Source organism: Elephas maximus, chromosome 19 (genome assembly GCF_024166365.1).
Source record: "Elephas maximus indicus isolate mEleMax1 chromosome 19, mEleMax1 primary haplotype, whole genome shotgun sequence".
In the NCBI taxonomy this organism is placed as follows: Eukaryota; Metazoa; Chordata; class Mammalia; order Proboscidea; family Elephantidae; genus Elephas; species Elephas maximus.
This window is the reverse complement of record NC_064837.1, coordinates 71,106,211-71,123,584: the sequence shown is the minus strand read 5'-3', so window position 1 is coordinate 71,123,584 and position 17,374 is coordinate 71,106,211. Positions and strand designations below refer to the sequence as shown.

Genomic DNA, 17,374 nt, shown 5'->3' with positions numbered 1-17,374 from the left:
AAGAATAGACGAGCGAGAAACCAGCGCGTTGGGACCTGAGGACGGAAGGACGGAGCGGGCCCTGGACTTCGGGACAGTGTCCCAGGGACCGGGGGGCGAGCGTAAGAAGGGCTCCCATTGCTGAGAGCTCCTCGACCTGGCCTTCGAGGCCGGTGCTGCCTTGCGAGCGCCGGCCTCGGACACGCGAGACTCTGGGACACTCGGCCGCGGGACACGCCAGCCGCAGGGCACGCGGCCCCTGGGACACCTGCCCTCCGGGGAGAGGTACCAGGTCTGCACGGGGTCGTGAGTCGGCAGGTCCCAGCCGTGCTTACAGACTGGCCTCCGCGGATGGACAGCTCCGGCGACGCTGCCTCCTCCTGCAATTCTCCCAGCCTCGTCGGCCCCGCCCCTCTGACCAGACCTTTTCAGCTGTGTCCAATCGACAGCCAGGGCCTGCCGCCATGCCCCGCCCCCAGAGTGCCCGCCCCTTCCTGCCGCGTCCAACCGGCAGCCTGGGGCAGGCCCGTTTTCCCGCCTCCAGAGTGCCCGCCCCTTCTGCATGTCCAATCGGCAGCCCAGCGCCTCTGCGGCCCCCAGCACTCCGCTGCTTCTCCCGCCCCTGGGCATGCTGAAGGACAGCGGAGCAGTCCAATAAGTCCGCGAGATAGCCGGAGTGGGCGGCCGCAGGGCCAGTCCGGACGCGGCGCGGCAGGGGGCGGGCCGCGTGGCGGACGCCGTGGGTGGTGCCTGCTGGTTGCTAGCCGCCGCCGACTGGGCCACCGCCTGTCGCCGAGGGCGCAGAGGCCGAGCTGGGGCGCGCGGGCGCGGGAAGCGGGCCGGGGCCTGGTCCGGGCTCGCGGCTCCCGGGCCGCGCAGGTGAGGAGGCCAGGGCAGGGGAACACGGAGTCCACCGGCGGGAACCGGGGACCTCGGCAGGAGCCGAGCCCGGGCCTGGGGGCGGGGGTCGCCCGGCGAGGGGGGCGCAGGACGTGACCTGCCCCGTCCGAGTGAGCCCCCCGCCTGCCTAGCCCAGGGGCCTGGGACGGACGCCTCCTCGTCCAGGTGGCGGTTTGGAGGTTTCCATGGCCAGCGCGGTGTTTACTTCCCCAGAGCTGGCAGCTGCACATGTCAGCTGGGCAGCGGGGCCCAGCTCTTCCCTGGGCGGTCCGAGGTTGGCCGGTGCCCCCAGGAGAAGATCGGGCGGAGTTTTAGCACCACCGGAAACGCATAGAGCATAGCCAAGTGCACTGACCTGGCCAAACGGCAGACAGCCCATTTCCATCCTGGAAGGTGGAGGCCGGTGGGTGTAGGGGGCCAGAGCGGCCCTGCTGTGGGTGTCAGGCTAAAGGAGGCCGCACTACGCAGAGAGCCGAATAGTCTTAAGTGATAAGTGGGTGGATGCCCCTGGCCATCACAGTCCTGGAGGACAGAGGAGTTGAACCCTGCTTATGGTCATCAGTGTCCCGCCTGCTCGTGTTGAGTAACACTCCTTGCCCTTGTGGGGCTTGCATTCTCACAGGGGAGTCCCACACAATGAAGAGGGATGGGGCAGTCAATGGGTCCTCTGAGGTCTGAGGGAATGGCCTCCGGGCAGAGGGACTGGCAGGTACAGAGAACGGTGGTTGCTGGGTTTGAGGGGCAGTGCAGAGGCTGGCTTGGCTAACGTGAGGTGGGGGCAAAGGATGGGGTCAGACAGAGAGGCAGGGTCTGATCAGGTGGGTCATTAGAAATTTGGACTTTTTTCTGCCGGGCCTGGAAAGCCAGTGGAGGGTCTTCAGTGGGTTGGAAGTTAGAGTCTACCCAGAGGTGCCCCAGAAGAAAGGCCTGGAGATCTGCTTCCAAAAAGGCAACCATTGAAAACCCTATGAGCACAGTTCTACTCTGATACGGATGGGGCCCCTATGAGTCAGAGTTGACTCGATGATGGCAACTGGTTAGAGTGATCTCAGACACAGTTCATAAAGATCAGCTCTGGCTACCATGTGGGAGAGAGGGGGTACGGTGAGTTGTCAGAGTGGGCAGGACAGTGGTTGGGCCAGGGTTGTGGGGTGGAGGAAGTGAATGGGTTGGAGATAGCCCTGACAAGGTGCTGAGAGCAGGCATAGGGTACGGGAGGGGGGTGCCAGGTGAGAAGTAGCCCTTCGGCTCAGTTATAGAGAGTACCGGCAGGTGGGGGGACAAGTTTGAGATGGGCCTTGGGAGTGATGTCTTGGCCTCGTTGATGTGGAAGTGCCATCAGGGTTGGTGATGTGACCCGGCAGTTAGGACCCATCTGGGTGGAGGCACGGGTGGGTGGTGTTTGAAGCCAGCTGGTCAGAGGTGGCCCAGGAGAGTGTGGACAGAAGAGAGAGGCAGAGACTGAGCCTTAGGGGTCAGCAGAGGACCGGACTGTGGAAGCAAAGAGCAGGATGCCACATCCCAGAGATCCTGAGTGTGAGCACCTTCTTGGGTCAGAGGCTTTATGGCCAGGTGAGCTGGGGGACCCTGTAGACAGCAGTGAGCAGGGCTGTAGGGATGGAGGCTCTGTGGCCAGGTGAGCCAGGGACCCTGTGGGCAGCAATGAGCAGGGCTGTAGGGATGGAGGCTCTGGCCAGGTGACCTGGGGACCCTGTGGATGGCAATGAGCAGGGCTGTAGGGATGGAGGCTCTGTGGCCAGGTGAGCCAGGGACCCTGTGGGCAGCAGTGAGCAGGGCTGTAGGGATGGAGGCTCTGGCCAGGTGACCTGGAGACCCTGTGGATGGCAATGAGCAGGGCTGTAGGGATGGAGGCTCTGTGGCTGGTAAACTGGTTGCTTGATGCAGAACTTCTAACTAGAACCAGGTCCTAGTTAGAATGGCTCATGCCTGCCAGGGTTCCCCATGAGCTGGCCTCGTGTCCCCTTGTCTGAGCCTTGTCACACCCTGGGAGAGGCCATCTGTGGTCCTCATGTCACAGGTGAAGAAGGCAAGGCTCAGATGGGGAGGAGCTCTTGGGGTCACATGTGGCACATGGCTGTGCCCGGCAGGACCCTCCAGGGAGGTGCCCCTGTGTGCCCAACTATAGCTAGAACCCTCCTGTCCTGCCTCATGCTGGTGTTTTCCTGATAAGGAGGCTGCCCCCTGGAGAGGAGGGGCTGGATGGAGGAGCAGACCCCCGTGTCCTGGCCGGGCAGTGAGCACGTAGCCCCTGCGGGGGTGCTGGATGCTGCGGCCTCATAGGCCACCTCCCTGCCTCTCTTGATTTGTTGCTCAGGCCGTCTTGCCCTTGATGAAAGGTTTCCGGGCCACCAGCGGCCCTGCCGAGGGCAACCCCAGCAGCATGGACCTGAGCCTGACCGGCCTGCCCCCACCCATGTCCCGGCGCCCCAACAGCGCCTCCACCACCAAGCCCGTTGCCCGCTCCGTCTCCGTGACCACAGGCAGCGCGCCCAGGAGGAAAGCGCTGGTGAGTGTTTTCGCCCAGGAGTGTGTGGCCCCTCCCTCCGGGGTTGCTCACGGTGCATCTGACCCTGGTACAGCTCCACACTATCCCTGCGGCTGGCCCGGGGCAGAGATGATGCTGGCCTTACAGGTCAGAGAGACCAAGGGCAGCCTAGGTTCTTTCAGCACAACCCTGTCCCTCCCGCTCCTCCACCGTATGGATTTGTTTAAGCCCTAAACAAAAGACATAGGGTTGACCTGTGTGGGAGGTGATGAGCTCCTGGTGGCCCTGGAGGAAGCCGGGTGGGCAGGTGGCAGGATGGCCATGATCTCGGGGCCAAGCTGCCTGCCCAGCCCACCTCAGTGAGGGATGGGTGGGATGGGAGCCCCAGGTCACCGCCAGGGCTGGCTGAGATAGGCAGGCAGGCCGCTGCCCTTCCCCAAGTTGCTGTTTGCCAGGGACCAGTCTGGGTCAGAGGGTACGTTCATGGAACATTGTGATAAACATTGCCATAAAGACTGTCCCACTCGACACTTGGGCCACAGGGTATGACAGCCTTTGTCTGTATACCTTGGCCAGATGACATTAGCAAACATTTCCGAATTCTTATTGGTTTTTACAAATCAGATAAGTTAAAGTAGATACTTGCTTGTACTGTGTTTTTAATAAACTTTTTTCAGAACAGCTTTAGATTTACATAACTGTTGGAAAGTCAGCACAGAGGGTGCCCCCATAGCCCACACCCAGTCTCCCCTTTTAGTGACATCTTAGGTTAGGGAAGCGATGTGAACGTGTCATTAACTCAAGTCCACACCACATTCAGGTCTCCTCAGTTTTTCCCTCACATCCTGTCCCTGTCCCAGGACTCCATTACACTTAGAGGTCGCCTCTCCTCAGGCTCCTCTGGGGTGGGGCATTTCTCAGATGTTCCTTGGTTTTGATGACCATGACAGTTTTGAGGAGAACTCGTCAGGTATTACATGGACTGTCCCTCAGTTGGGATCTGTCTGATGTTTTCCTCGTGGTAGACAGGGTGTCTTAGTTATCTGGTGCTACTATAACTGAAATACTACACGTGGTTGGCTTTAAAAAAGAGAAATTTATTCTCGCACAGTCTAGGAGGCTAGAAGTCCAAATTCAGGGTGCCAGCTCTAGGGGAAGGCTTTTTCTCTCTGTCGGCTCTGGGGGAAGGTCCTTGTCATCAGTCTTCCCCCTGATCTGGGAGCTTCTCAGCACAAGGACCCTGGGTCCAAAGGACATGCCTCTCTTGGCTCTTGTTTCTTGGTGGTATGTGATCCCCTATCTCTCTGCTTGCTTCTCTCATATCTCAAAAGAGATGGGCTTAAGTTACAACTTAATCTCGTAGATTGAGTCCTGCCTCATTAATATCATAGAGGTAGAATTTACAACATAGGAAAATCACATCAGATACCAAAAAACATGGACAATCACGTAATACTGGGAATCATGGACTACCCAAGATGACACGCATTTTTGGGGGGACGCAATTCAATGTGTAACATGGGGTGAAGGGTCTGTGGGCAGAAGAGCACAGAGGTGACATGCCTTCCCATGGCATCATATCAAGGGTACGCGCTCTCAGATGACCCTCCATGTTGGTGCTGGCCTTGAGCACAGACCTCCATGTTGGTGCTGGCCATGTGCACCCACTTTCTTCACTGTGATGTTGCTCTTGGGGAGGAAGGCACCATGTGCAGTCCCCACTCATGAGGTGGGGAGTTGGGCTTCACCTTGGTGAGGGCACCTCGTTTGGAGTTCTGTTGGGAGATTTTTTTTTAATCTGTTCTCCCTCATGTATTTATTCAATCATTCATTTCTGTCAGTATGGACTCTTGGGTATTTATTTTATGCTTTGGGTTATAATCTAATACTGTGTGGTTTTGTTGTTCAGATTGCTCCAGCTTTGGCCACTGGGAGCTCTTTCATTGGCTCCTGTGTCCCTTTGCCACACCCCCATCAATGTACGTGTGCCTTTAAAGCACTTCCTTACTTTCTGACACTACGCAATGCTCTAGGCCCTAGAATCGGCCATTTCTCCAGGGAGCCCTGGTTCCTTTTGGTCAGATGGTGTTTAGAAACCAAGATCTGGGTACTAGATGTGCTCATTGCTACTGGGGTGTCATTGCTTGTAGCCTTCTCAGCTGACAGAACAAGCCCTTACACATGTGTATAGACCTATAGTTATTTCTGTATGTCACCGTGTGTCTGCATTAAGCTGAACATGAGTTCATCCTGATGTCCCCAGCTCTAATCCATGACCACATGGCTTATTCTATCTTCCTCCTCTTGCTTGTCTGTAAACTCTCACTCCAGTGAGAAACCTGGCTCCCACCATCCACTTACTAAATTATTCAGTTCCAGTAAACATAGTATCAGAATAGTTAACCCAGGCCCCCTTGGGAAACAACTCTTCCCAACTAGTGGACAGCGCTCATGTGCCGTTCCTTTTGCCCCAGTGGCACTGAGATCCCTCTCCCTCTGCCTCTGCCCAGATCCGCCTGCCCACGGGGCCTGCTGCCCGCTGCCCTTGCCCTCCCCTCCTCCTTCCCCGCCCGTACACTCCTGAGCTCCACACTTACCTGACTTTGCTCCCTTTTTCTAGCACCCACAATGTCTAACATACCTTAATTTTCTCTGGTTTATTGTGTTCTTTTTGGTTCTTTGCCTCCCGGCCAGAATGAAGGCTGCCAAGGGCAGGTCAGCCGTCTTGCTGCCCCCTGCTGTCCAGCACACGGTGGCTTCTCCAACTGTGTGGTGAATGGGTGGGCACAGGCAGTTGTAACTTCTGTGTAGCTATGTGTCTCCGTTTTCTTCTATTACATCTTCAGGCTTTTGTGTTATAAAGTTTCTCACTATGAACTCATGGTAAGAGCATGCTAAGGTTTCTTGTGTGAATCTTGTGCTTTCATTTTTCATGGAAGTTTTTGGTTCATCTGGACAGGTTTGGGGCAGGTGCTGTTATGGTGGCGTCTTTTTCTTTGGCTGTTACAGTGCATATGCTTTTGCTTTGAAACCAGTCAGACCTAGAGAAAAGCTGTAGGAGTGGTACAGTGAGCACCTGCGTGCCCAGTACAGTAGCACCTGCACGCCCAGTACAGTGAGCACCTGCACGCCCAGTACAGTGGGCACCTGCACGCCCAGTACAGTGGGCACCTGCACGCCCAGTACAGTGGGCACCTGCACGCCCAGTACAGTGGGCACCTGCACGCCCAGTACAGTGGGTACCTGCGCGCCTAGTACAGTGAGCACCTAGTACAGTGAGCACCTGCACATGCACACCTAGTACAGTGAGCACCTGCACGCCTAGTACAGTGAGCACCTGCGCGCCTAGTACAGTGAGCACCTGCGCGCCTAATACAGTGAGCACCTGCGCGCCTAGTACAGTGAGCACCTGCGCGCCTAGTACAGTGAGCACCTGCGTGCCTTGCCAGCCTTGTGGGGATGAGCTCTGCCATGTGTGCTTGGCCTTGTCTCTTCTGTATTAATGTGTTGAATCATTTGAGACGCAACTGGAAATCTCACGAGGCTTTATCAGTAAGTAGGTCAGTGTGTGTCCCCTAAGGGTAAGGGTATCTTCCTGCTCGCCTCAATGTATCACACTGAAAAAAACCAAACCTGGCCGTTGAATCGATTCTTACTCATAGTGACTCTATAGGACAGAGTAGAACTGCCTATAGGGTTTCCAAGGAGCATATGGTGGATTCAAACTGCCAACCTTTTGGTTAGCAGCCGCGCTCTCTACCACTGCGCCACCAGGGCTCCTGATATCACATTAGGGCCTTTAAAATACTGTCACTAAGTGGCGTCCACATTTAGGTGTTGTCAATTGTCCTGCTCACCTTCTTTAGAGTGGGTTTTTTGTGTTTTTAAATTCAGGATCCACCCAGGACCACCATTTCCTTTAGACACCACGTATCGTTAGACTCCTTCACAAATTAGCGTTCCCCAGGCTCTTTGTCTCCAGATCTCCCATGACATCGACCTTTGTGAAGAGTCCAGGACAGCTACAGGGAAACCTGTGAGAGCTAGAACTCGACAGGGCTGCCTTTGTTTTTCCAGTTCTCACAAGTTTTCTACCTTTGACAGAGTACAGTCTTACCACTTTTCTGTTGTTCATTTTAGTGACAAATATTTGAGTTTTTCTTCTCGGACAGGTTTCTGCCATCAACAGGTTCTGGCTTTCAAAGATTTTACTCTCTCGTAGACTCTGCTAGCGTGGGTTTGTCTGGTGCCTCCATTTGGCAGAAGTACATACAGGTGACATCTCATCTTTCTCAGGCTGTCCTGCTGGGGTTGCAGTGTACATCCGTCTGTCCTTTGTTGGTGGTGTTTGATCACTCAGTCAAGGTCCTGGCTGCCATGTAAAATGTATTATTCCTGTTGTTATGACGGGTGCTCTTTGGGTGTTACTCTGAGACCATGCGAGTGATGTCTTCCGAGGCCTTCCCTCCAATGGTCTTTTATCCAGTCATGCCGTGACAGTCCTTACTTGAGTCACTATGGTGGTGGTAACGGTGATTTTCTGTTCCTGCCGTTCCAGTTACACTTATAGTTTGGCATCCTCTAAAGAGAGCCTTCCCTTCCCTCCCCTGTCATTTGCTTGTTTTCTTTGTCTGGCTTAGAATTAAAAAAAAAAAAAAGACAGCTTTATTAACATGGTATTTTGCATACTGTGAAATTACCCATTGTAAGCGCCTGGTTGATGATGTTTTTTTAAGCGCCTGGTTGATGATGTTTAGTAAATTTGTACAATTATGCAACCATCACCACAGCCTAGGTTCAGAACATGTATCAGTAGGTTCCAAGGCCCCTCATTCTGACAGCCACTGAGCTGCTTTCTGTCTATGTGGTTTTGCCTTTTCTAGAAATGGCTTGTAAGTGGGATCACACAGTATATGGTCTCTTGTGTCTGGTTTCTTTTACTTAGCGTAATGTTTCGAGATTTTCCCCTTTTGTATCAGGTACAATGTTTTACATTTTTATTGCTGAATAATATTTCACTGAATGGATTTTGCTTACCACATTTTTCTTACCCACTCACGAGTTGATAGACACTTGGGTTGTTTCTGCTTTTTAGCTATTATGAATAACTGCTGTGAATATTTGTGTAAAGTCTAAGAACAACAATAACATAGTAGATACCTAGGAGTGGAATTGCTCTGTTTAATGTTTTAAGAAACTGCCAAACTGTTTTCCAAAGTATTCCAAAGCAGCATATGAGGGTTCCGTTTTCTCCAAATCTTTGCAAATACTTGTTATTGTCTTTTTGATAGCTGTCGTAGTGGGTGTCCAGTGGTATCTCATTGGGGTTCTGACTTGTATTTTTCTGATGACTAATGCCCCCACGTGTCTGTCAGTTTGTCGTACTATGGGAGCTTGTGTGTTGCTGTGGTGCTGGAAGCTATGCCACTGGTATTTAGATACCATGGTGGACAGGTTTCAGCTGAGCTTCCAGACTAAGACAGACTAGGAAGAAGGACCTGGCAGTCTACTTGTGAAAAGAATTAGCCAGTGAAAACCTTATGAATAGCAGTGAAACACTGCCTGATATAGTGCCAGAAGATGAGCCCCCGAGGTTGGAAGGCACTCAAAAGGTGACTGGGGAAGAGCTGCCTCCTCAGAGTAGACTCGACCTTAATGACGTGGATGGAGTAAAGCTTTCGGGAGCTTCATCTGCTGATGTGGCACAACTCAAAATGAGAAGAAACAGCTGCAAACATCCATTAATAATCAGAACGTGGAATGTAGGAAGTATGAATCTAGGAAAATTGGAAATCATCAAAAATGAAATGGAATGCATAAACATCTATATCCTGGGTATTAGTGAGCTGAGATGGACTGGTATTGACCATGTTGAATTGGACAGTCATATGGTCAACTATGCTGGAAATGACAACTTGAAGAGGAATGGTGTTGCTTGCATTCATCGTCAAAAAGAACATTTCATGGTACAGCCACTTTGGAAATCGATTTGGTGCTTCCTTAAAAAACTAGAAATAGAACTACCATATGATCCAGCAATCCCACTCCTTGGAATATATCCTACAGAAATAAGAGCCTTTACACGAACAGATATATGCACACCCATGTTCATTGCAGCACTGTTTACAATAGCGAAAACTTGGAAGCAACCAAGGTGCCCCTCAACAGATGAGTAGATACGTAAATTATGGTATATTCACACAATGGAATACTACGTATCGATAAAGAACAATGATGAATCCATGAAACATTTCATAACCCGGAAAAATCTGGAAGGCATTATGCTGAGTGAAATTAGTCAGTTGCAAAAGGACAAATATTGTATAAGACCACTGTTACAAGAACTGGGGAAATAGTTTAAACAGAGAAGAAGATATTCTTTGATGGTTATGAGAGGGGGGAGGGAGGGAGAGAAGTATTTACTAATTAAATAGTAGATAAGTTCTATTTTAGGTGAAGGGAAAGACAATACACAATACAGGAGGGGTCAACACAACTGGACTAAACCAAAAGCAAAGAAGTTCCCTAAATAAACTGAATGCTTCAAAGGCCAGCGTAGCAGGGGCAGGGGTTTGAGGACCATGGTTTCAGGGGACATCTAAGTCAATTGGCATAATACAATTTATTAAGAAAACATTTTGCATCCCACTTTGGAGAGTGGTGTCTGGGGTCTTAAATGCCACCAAGTGGCCATCTAAGATGCATCAATTGGTCTCAACCCACATGGAGCAAGGAAGAAAGAAGAACACCAAAGACAAGGTAATTAGGAGCCTAAGAGACAGAAAGGACCACATAAGCCAGAAACTACATCCACCTGAGACCAGAAGAACTAGATGGTGCCTGGCCACAACTGATGACTGCCCTGACAGGGAACACAACAGAGAACCCCTGAGGGGCGGGAGAGCAGTGGGGTGCAGACCCCACATTCTCATGAAAAGACCAGACTTAATGGTCAGACTGAGACTAGAAGGACCCTGGAGGCCATGGTCTCCAGACCTTCTTTTAGCCCAAGACAGGAACCATTCCCAAAACCAACCTTTCAGACAGGGATTGGACTGGCATATGTGATGAAAATGATACTGGTGAAGAACAAGCTTCTTGGATCAAGTAGACACATAAAACTATGTTGGCATCTCCTGTCTGAAGGGAGATGAGAGGGCAGAGGGGGCCAGAAGCTACCCGAATGGACACGAGGAGGGAGAGTGGAGGCAAGAACTGTGCTTTGTCATTAGGGGGAGAGCAATTAGGAGTGTATAGCAAGGTGTATGTGATTTTTTATATGAGAGACTGACCTGATTTGTAAACTTTCACTTAAAGCACAATAAAAATTAATTAAAAAAAAAAAATCTGAGGATCTATCCTGAAGTACATTTCTGTCAGTGATAGATGATATCCATATGCCTATAAGGAATACCAGGTAATATGACTATTATTCAGATTTATGCACCAACCACTAAGGCCAAAGATGAAGAAAATGAGGTTTTTTTTACCAGCTTCTGCAGTCTGAAATTGATCGAACATGCAATCAGGATGCATTGATAATTACTGGTGTTTGATTTGGAATGCCAAAGTTGGTAGCAAAGAGGAAGGATCGGTAGTTGGAAAATACGGCCTTGGTGATAGAAATGATGCTGGAGATCACATGATAGAATTTTGCAAGATCAACGTCTTCTTCATTGCGGATACCTTTTTCACCAATGTAAACAGTGACTGTACACATGGACCTCACCAGATGGAATACACAGGAATCAAATCGACTACACCTGTGGGAAGAGATGATGGGACAGCTCTGTATCATCAGTCAGAACCAGGCCAGGGCCAGGCTGTGGATCAGACCATCAATTGCTCGTGTACAAGTTCAAGATGAAACAGAAGAAAATTAGAACTAGTCAATGAGAGCCAAAGTACAACCCTGAGTATATCCCAGCTGAATTTAGAGACCATCTTAAGAATAGATTTGTCGTGTTGAACACTAATGACCGAAGACCAGACGAGTTGTTGAATGACATCAAGGACATCATATATGAAAGAAACAAGAGATCATTAAAAAGAAAGAAAGAAAAGACCAAAATGGATGTCAGAAGAGACTCTGAAACTTGCTGTTGAAAGTTGAGCAGCTAAAGCAAAAGGAAGAAATGACAAAGTAAAAACTGAACAGAAGATTTCAAAGGGTGGCTCGAGAAGACAAAGTATTATAATGACATGTGCAAAGAGCTGGAGATAGAAAACCAAAAAGGAAGAACACGCTCAGCATTTCTCAAGCTGAAAGAACTGAAGAAAAATACAAGGCTCAAGTGGCAATGTTGAAGGATTCTTTGGGAAAAATATGAACTGACACAAGAAGCATCAAAAGAAGATGGAAGGAATACACAGAGTCATTATACCAAAAAGAGTTGGTCAACGTTCAACCATTTCAAGAGGTGGCATATGATCAGGAACCGATGGTACTGAAGGAAGAAGTTCAAGCTACACTGAAGGCATTGGCGAAAAACAAGGCTCCAGGAATTGACAAAATATCAACTGAGGTGTTTCAACATATGGGGGCAGAACTGGAACTGCTCACTCATCTATGCCGAGAAATTTGTGAGACAGCTATCTGGTCAACCAAATGGAAGCAATCCATATTTATGCCTATTCCCAAGAAGGGTGATCCAACTGAATGCAGAAACTATCAAACGATATCATTAATATCACACACAAGCAAAATTTTGCTGAAGATCATTCAAAAATGGCTGCAGCAGTATATCAACAGGGAACTGCCAGAAATTCAGGGAGGAATCAGAAGAGGACCTGGAACCAGGGGTATCATTGCTGATGTCAGATGGATCTGAGCTGAAAGCAGAGAATACCAGAAGGATGTTTACCTGTGTTTTATTGATTATGCAGAGGCATTCGGCTGTGTGGATCATAACACATTATGGATAACATTACAAAGAATGGGAATTCCAGAATACTTAATTGTGCTCGTGATACATAGATCAAGAGGCAGTTGTTTGGACAGAACAAGGGGATACTGAGTGTTTTAAAGTAAGGAAAGGTGTGTGTCAGGGTTGTATCCTTTCACCATACCTATTCAATCTGCATGCTGAGCAAATAATCCTAGAAGCTGACCTATATGAAGAATGGGGCATCAGATGACACAACCTTGCTTGCTGAAAGTGAAGAGGACTTGAAGCACTTACTAATGAAGATCAAAGACCACAGCCTTCAGTATGGATTACCCTTCAACATAAAGAAAACAGAAATCCTCACTACTGGACCAAAAAGCAACATCATGATAAACGGAGAAAAGATTGAAGTTGTCAAGGATATCATTTTACTTGGATCCACAATCAACACCCACGGAAGCAGCAGTCAACGAGTCAAAAGACACATTGCATTGGGCAAATCTGCTGCAAAGGACCTCTTTAGAGTGTTAGAAAGCAGTGTTGTCACCTTGAAGACTAAGGTGCACCTGACCCAAGCCATGGTATTTTCAATTGCATCTTATGCACATGAAAGCTGGAGAATGAATACAGAAGACCGAAAATGAATTGACGCCTCTGAATTGTGGTGTAGGAGAAGAATGTTGAATATACCATGGACTGCGAAAAGAATGAACAAATCTTGGAAGAAGTACAACCAGAAGGCTTCTTAGAAGCAAGGATGACGAGACTACATCTTACATACTTTGGACATGTTGTTAGGAGGGATCAGTCCCTGGAGAAGAACATCATGCTTGGTAAAGTACAGGGTCAGCGTAAAAGAGGAAGATCCTCAGCAAGATGGATTGACACAGTGGCTGCAACAGTGGGCTTAAGCATAACAATGATTTTGAGTATGCTGCAGGACCAGGCAGTGTTTTGCTCTGTAGTACTTAGGGTTGCTATGAGTCGGAACCAACTGGACTGCACCTAACAACAACAATGACTAATGATGTTGAACATAGTTTCATATGCTTCTTGGTCATTTATATTATCTTCTCTGGAGAACTATCTATTCAGATTTTTTGCCTATTTAAAAAAAATTGAGTTGTCTTATTTTTTCATTGTAAGAGTTCTTTATATATCCTGGATATAATACTTTACCAGGTATGTGGTCTGCAAATATTAATATTTTCTGCTAGTCTGTGGCTTACCTTTTTATTTTCTAAATGGCGTCTTTTGAAGAACAAAAATTTTTAATTTTGATGAAATCCAGTTTATCAATTTTTTCTTTTATGGATTTTGCTTTTGATGTCGTGTCTAAGAAACCTTTCCCTAACCCAAAGTCTTAAAGATTTTCTCCTATGTTTTCTTCTAGAAGTCTTACAGTTTTAGCTCTCATATCTAGGTCTATGAACCATTGTGAGTTAGTTTTTGTTACGGTACATGGTAGGGGTTCTGGTTCACTTGTATGCATGTGGTGTGAGGTAGGGGTTCTGGCTCACTTGTTTGCATGTGGACATCCAGTTGTCCCAGCATCACTGTCTCTTCTCCATTGAACTGCCTTAGTGCCTTGGTTGGGAATATATATAGACTGTAAACGTGAGGGTTTATTTTTGGATTCTCTTCTGTGCGATTGAGCTACATGTCTATCCTTAAGCTAACATTACTTAATCTTGGTTGCTATAGTTTTATTGTAAGACTTGGAATCAGGAAGTGTCAGTTTTCCAACTTTCTTCTTCTTTTTCTAAGTTCTTTTGGCTAGCCTAGATCTTTGCATTTCCGTATACATTTTAGGATCAGCTTGTTAATTTCTGCAAAACGGCCAGCTGGAATTTTGATAAGGGATCGCGTTGAATCTATATCATTTTGGGGGAGTTGGTCCGTTGCTTTCTGTAGTGAGCATTAGGTGGCTTGAACACCACTTCCTGGAACCAGTTTATGATTTGTTGCCTTTTCTGGAAAGTGTGAGAAAGCTGTGAGCCCTTCCCTAGGAAAGTGTGCATGCTCACATGCGTGTCAGATTCTCTCCTGTGGACCTTGCCGTGTCTCACCTGGCCTCCATTGCCCAGCCACACTGCTGCCAAGCTGACCTTCCCTGCGTGCACTTGCTGTTTGTTTTACCGCTTGGGGAGACTATTGAGCGACGTGGGGGAAGGAATCATAACAGATTGCTCGGTGTCTGTGGTGTGACTCCACATATAAGCATATCCATCGGCGTGGGGAAAAATGGAAAAGGTAGAAAACAGTGTCAGCAGTGGTTATTTTTGGAGTTATAGATGGGTTTTATTTCCTTATTTATGCTTTTCTGTGTTTCTCAAAATTTCAGAAAACTTCCATAAATCAGAAAATAATTACATGTTAAGAAAATTTAAAAAACCAAACCAAACCCTGTTGCTGTTGAGTTGATTCTAACTCATAGTGATCCTACAGGACAGAGTAGAACTGTCCTATAGGATTTCCAAGGTGCAGCTGGTGGATTTGAACTGCCAACCTTTTTGGTTAGCAGCTCTAGCTCCCCATAGCTCTTAACCACTGCGCCACCAGGGCTCTAAGAAAATTAAAGGTGTGTTTAAGAATATGGGCTGGAGAGCTTTATGTGGGGAGATTTGAATACTATCAGTGAAACCACCAAAAAGAAAAGAGGTTCAGGAGGCATTGGTTTGGTCAAGACAACTGGTTTCCTGGTTTTGCTTTCTGTTTTATGTTGGTTGGGCTACTTGTTTTTGCTTAAAGGTCCGTGACCCAGGAGAAGTCTTCTTACTAGGCCCACTGCCTTCCTCTAGACCTGCTACTTCTGGGCCTGGCCTGGGTGATGGAGAGGGTCGGGTACCTTTGCCACTTCATTGGTTGTGCCCCCCTTTTTGCAGGAGGCCACAGGGCCCAGGGGCTCCCGTGCTATCAACAACCTTCGAAGATCTAATAGTGCCACACAAGTCAACCAGCCGTGGGCCGCCACCCTCAGGTAACCTTCCTCCCTCTTAGGTAGCTCCTAGCCCCCTCAGGTACCCAGGCCCCCTCAGGTAGACCTTGCCCTGCTCAGGTGCGGCAGGCCCTCTCGCCCCCTCTCAGTTTCAGAAATGGGGTGAGGCATGTCCTGGGTCCGTGGTCAGTGGTTGGTGGGTCTGGACTCAGGCCGTCCAGCTGGGCTTTTTCCTCCACTCTGAGCTGCTAGGCCCCCACGGCTCTTTGTCAACAGGGAAAGAGGGTGGTGGCAGCAGGTGACCCCTGTTTGAAGCATGTGGCTCCCACGTGTCTGTGGCCAGTGAGCCTTGGGGAACTCTGCTGGGGTCCTTTGCCAGGCATGGCCGTCAGAGCAGAGCTGGGAACCAGCTCCTCTGGGCTGTCTGCTCACTCTGCTTGCTGTCCTCTTTGGGCACAGGATGGTGGAGCCCCCTGACTTCCTGGCACTCTTTGAGAGCAGCACCATGGGGAGAAAGAGGCTGGCCAGCTTGGGCAGCACCCCGAGCAAGAAGGGGGCTGCATGGAATGTCCTGGTAAGCCCTGGAGGCCAAGCCGGGACTGGGGGCAAAGGGGGCGATCTCCACGCTCCTCTCCCTGCTTCCGTAACAGAATGCCGGGGCCAGTGGTGGAAGTGTCACTGTAACATGCAGTGTCAGGAGAATGAAAGAACTTTCTGGCCCCTGGGGCCATCCTCCCCACCTCGGGTGTGGAAAGCTGGGCACCCGTCCTGTGTTGTGGGTGAGGTGTGAGTGGCAGAAAAGGGTGAAACGCGCGGCAGGGCTAGGGGCTGAGTGGCCTCGTGTGTGCACAGGATGACCAGCCCCAAGAGCTTACCCTGCCACCTGGCACTTGGAGCTCCGGTGCCCCCGACTCACCAGCTAGCCTGCGGAGGAGGGAGTGCACTGTGAAGCTGGCTCCCAGCTTCACTGCCAACAACAGGTACGGCTGATGTCTGGGGCAGGGACTGTGTTTGCCTGGTTCCTGGCCAGCCAGAGTGTTTGGAGTGTATGAATGAATGAATGAGTGGCTTTCTTTACCCAAGGAAAAGGGAGGAGGGACCAGGTGGAATGTCTTAGTTTTCCAGTGCTGCTGTAACAGAAACACCACAAATGGATGGCTTTAACAAGCAGAAACTTATTCCCTGACAGTTTTGGAGGCTGGAAGTCTGAATTCAGGGCACCAGCTCTAGGGGAAGGGTTTCTCTGTTGGCTCTAGGGGAACGTCCTTGTCGTCAGTCTTCCCCTGGTCTAGGAGATTTTCAGCACAAGGACAGCAGGTCCAAAGGACGCACTTCACTCCCGGCGCTTCTTTCTTGGTGGCATGGGGTCCCTCTCTTTTCTGCTCGATACTTTCTTTTATATCTCAAAAAAAGATTGACTCAAGATACAACCTAATCCTGTAGATTGAGTCCTGCCTCATTAACATAACTGCTTCTAATCCTGCCTTACTGACATCATAGAGGTAGGATTTACAACACGTAGGAAAATCACATCAGATCACAAAATGGTAGACAACCACACAATACTGGGAATCACAGCTTAGCCAAGTTGACAGACATTTTGGGGGGACACAATTCAATCCATGACAAGGTGTCTTGCACAGAGACTGAGCCGCTGTTTGAGGATGGGTGGACTCTTCCTGGAACTGACCTCTGGCCTGGGGGGCTCAGATGATGACCCCCAGGCCTCCTCTCATCATCCCCAGCCTTTCCCTCCAGAGGCCTGAGTCTCTCATCTTTGGTCTTGAAGTTTCAGGTGTGGGGCGGGGGAGCTTGTGAGGTGACACAGGTCACTTTGGAGGCTCATGGGAGTTTCTGGAGCTTCCAGACCCAGACTCTGGTGTCTCTGGAGGGGAGGTGGCACTTGGGGTCCCAAGCTGCTTCTCAGGCTCTGCCAGGAGGTGCAGTGAGTAGGCTTCTCGTCAGGGCTGTGTGGGGCAGAGCCCTGAGGCCGCTCACCCAGGACACAAGGGCCAAAGCTCGTCCGGCAGGGGAGGGCGTGGCCCGTGGCCCACCTGACGGGCCCATGGCTGAGCTTGTGTCAGCGTGGTTAGAGGGGCCTGCGGGGGCCAAGGTGAAAGCAGACCTAGCACAAGTGCCCTGAGCCATGAGCACAGCTTGTCC

General features: G+C 49.8%; 1 protein-coding gene across 7 annotated transcripts in view; it reads left to right on the top strand.

Moving 5' to 3' along the window:
• The first annotated feature begins 725 nt into the window (after positions 1-725).
• CEP131 (centrosomal protein 131) overlaps positions 726-17,374 on the top strand; it is a 31,955-nt gene continuing 15,306 nt past the window's right edge. For all 7 annotated transcript variants that reach the window (XR_007514105.1, XR_007514104.1, XR_007514102.1 and 4 more), the window contains exons 1-5: positions 726-858; positions 3,215-3,406; positions 15,159-15,253; positions 15,671-15,785; positions 16,064-16,191. Coding sequence is in view for 1 of the 7 variants with exons in the window: in XM_049860305.1 (XP_049716262.1) it covers positions 3,230-3,406; positions 15,159-15,253; positions 15,671-15,785; positions 16,064-16,191 (515 nt within the window). In the remaining 6 variants the exon portion in view is untranslated. The remainder of the gene's footprint in view (positions 859-3,214; positions 3,407-15,158; positions 15,254-15,670; positions 15,786-16,063; positions 16,192-17,374) is intronic.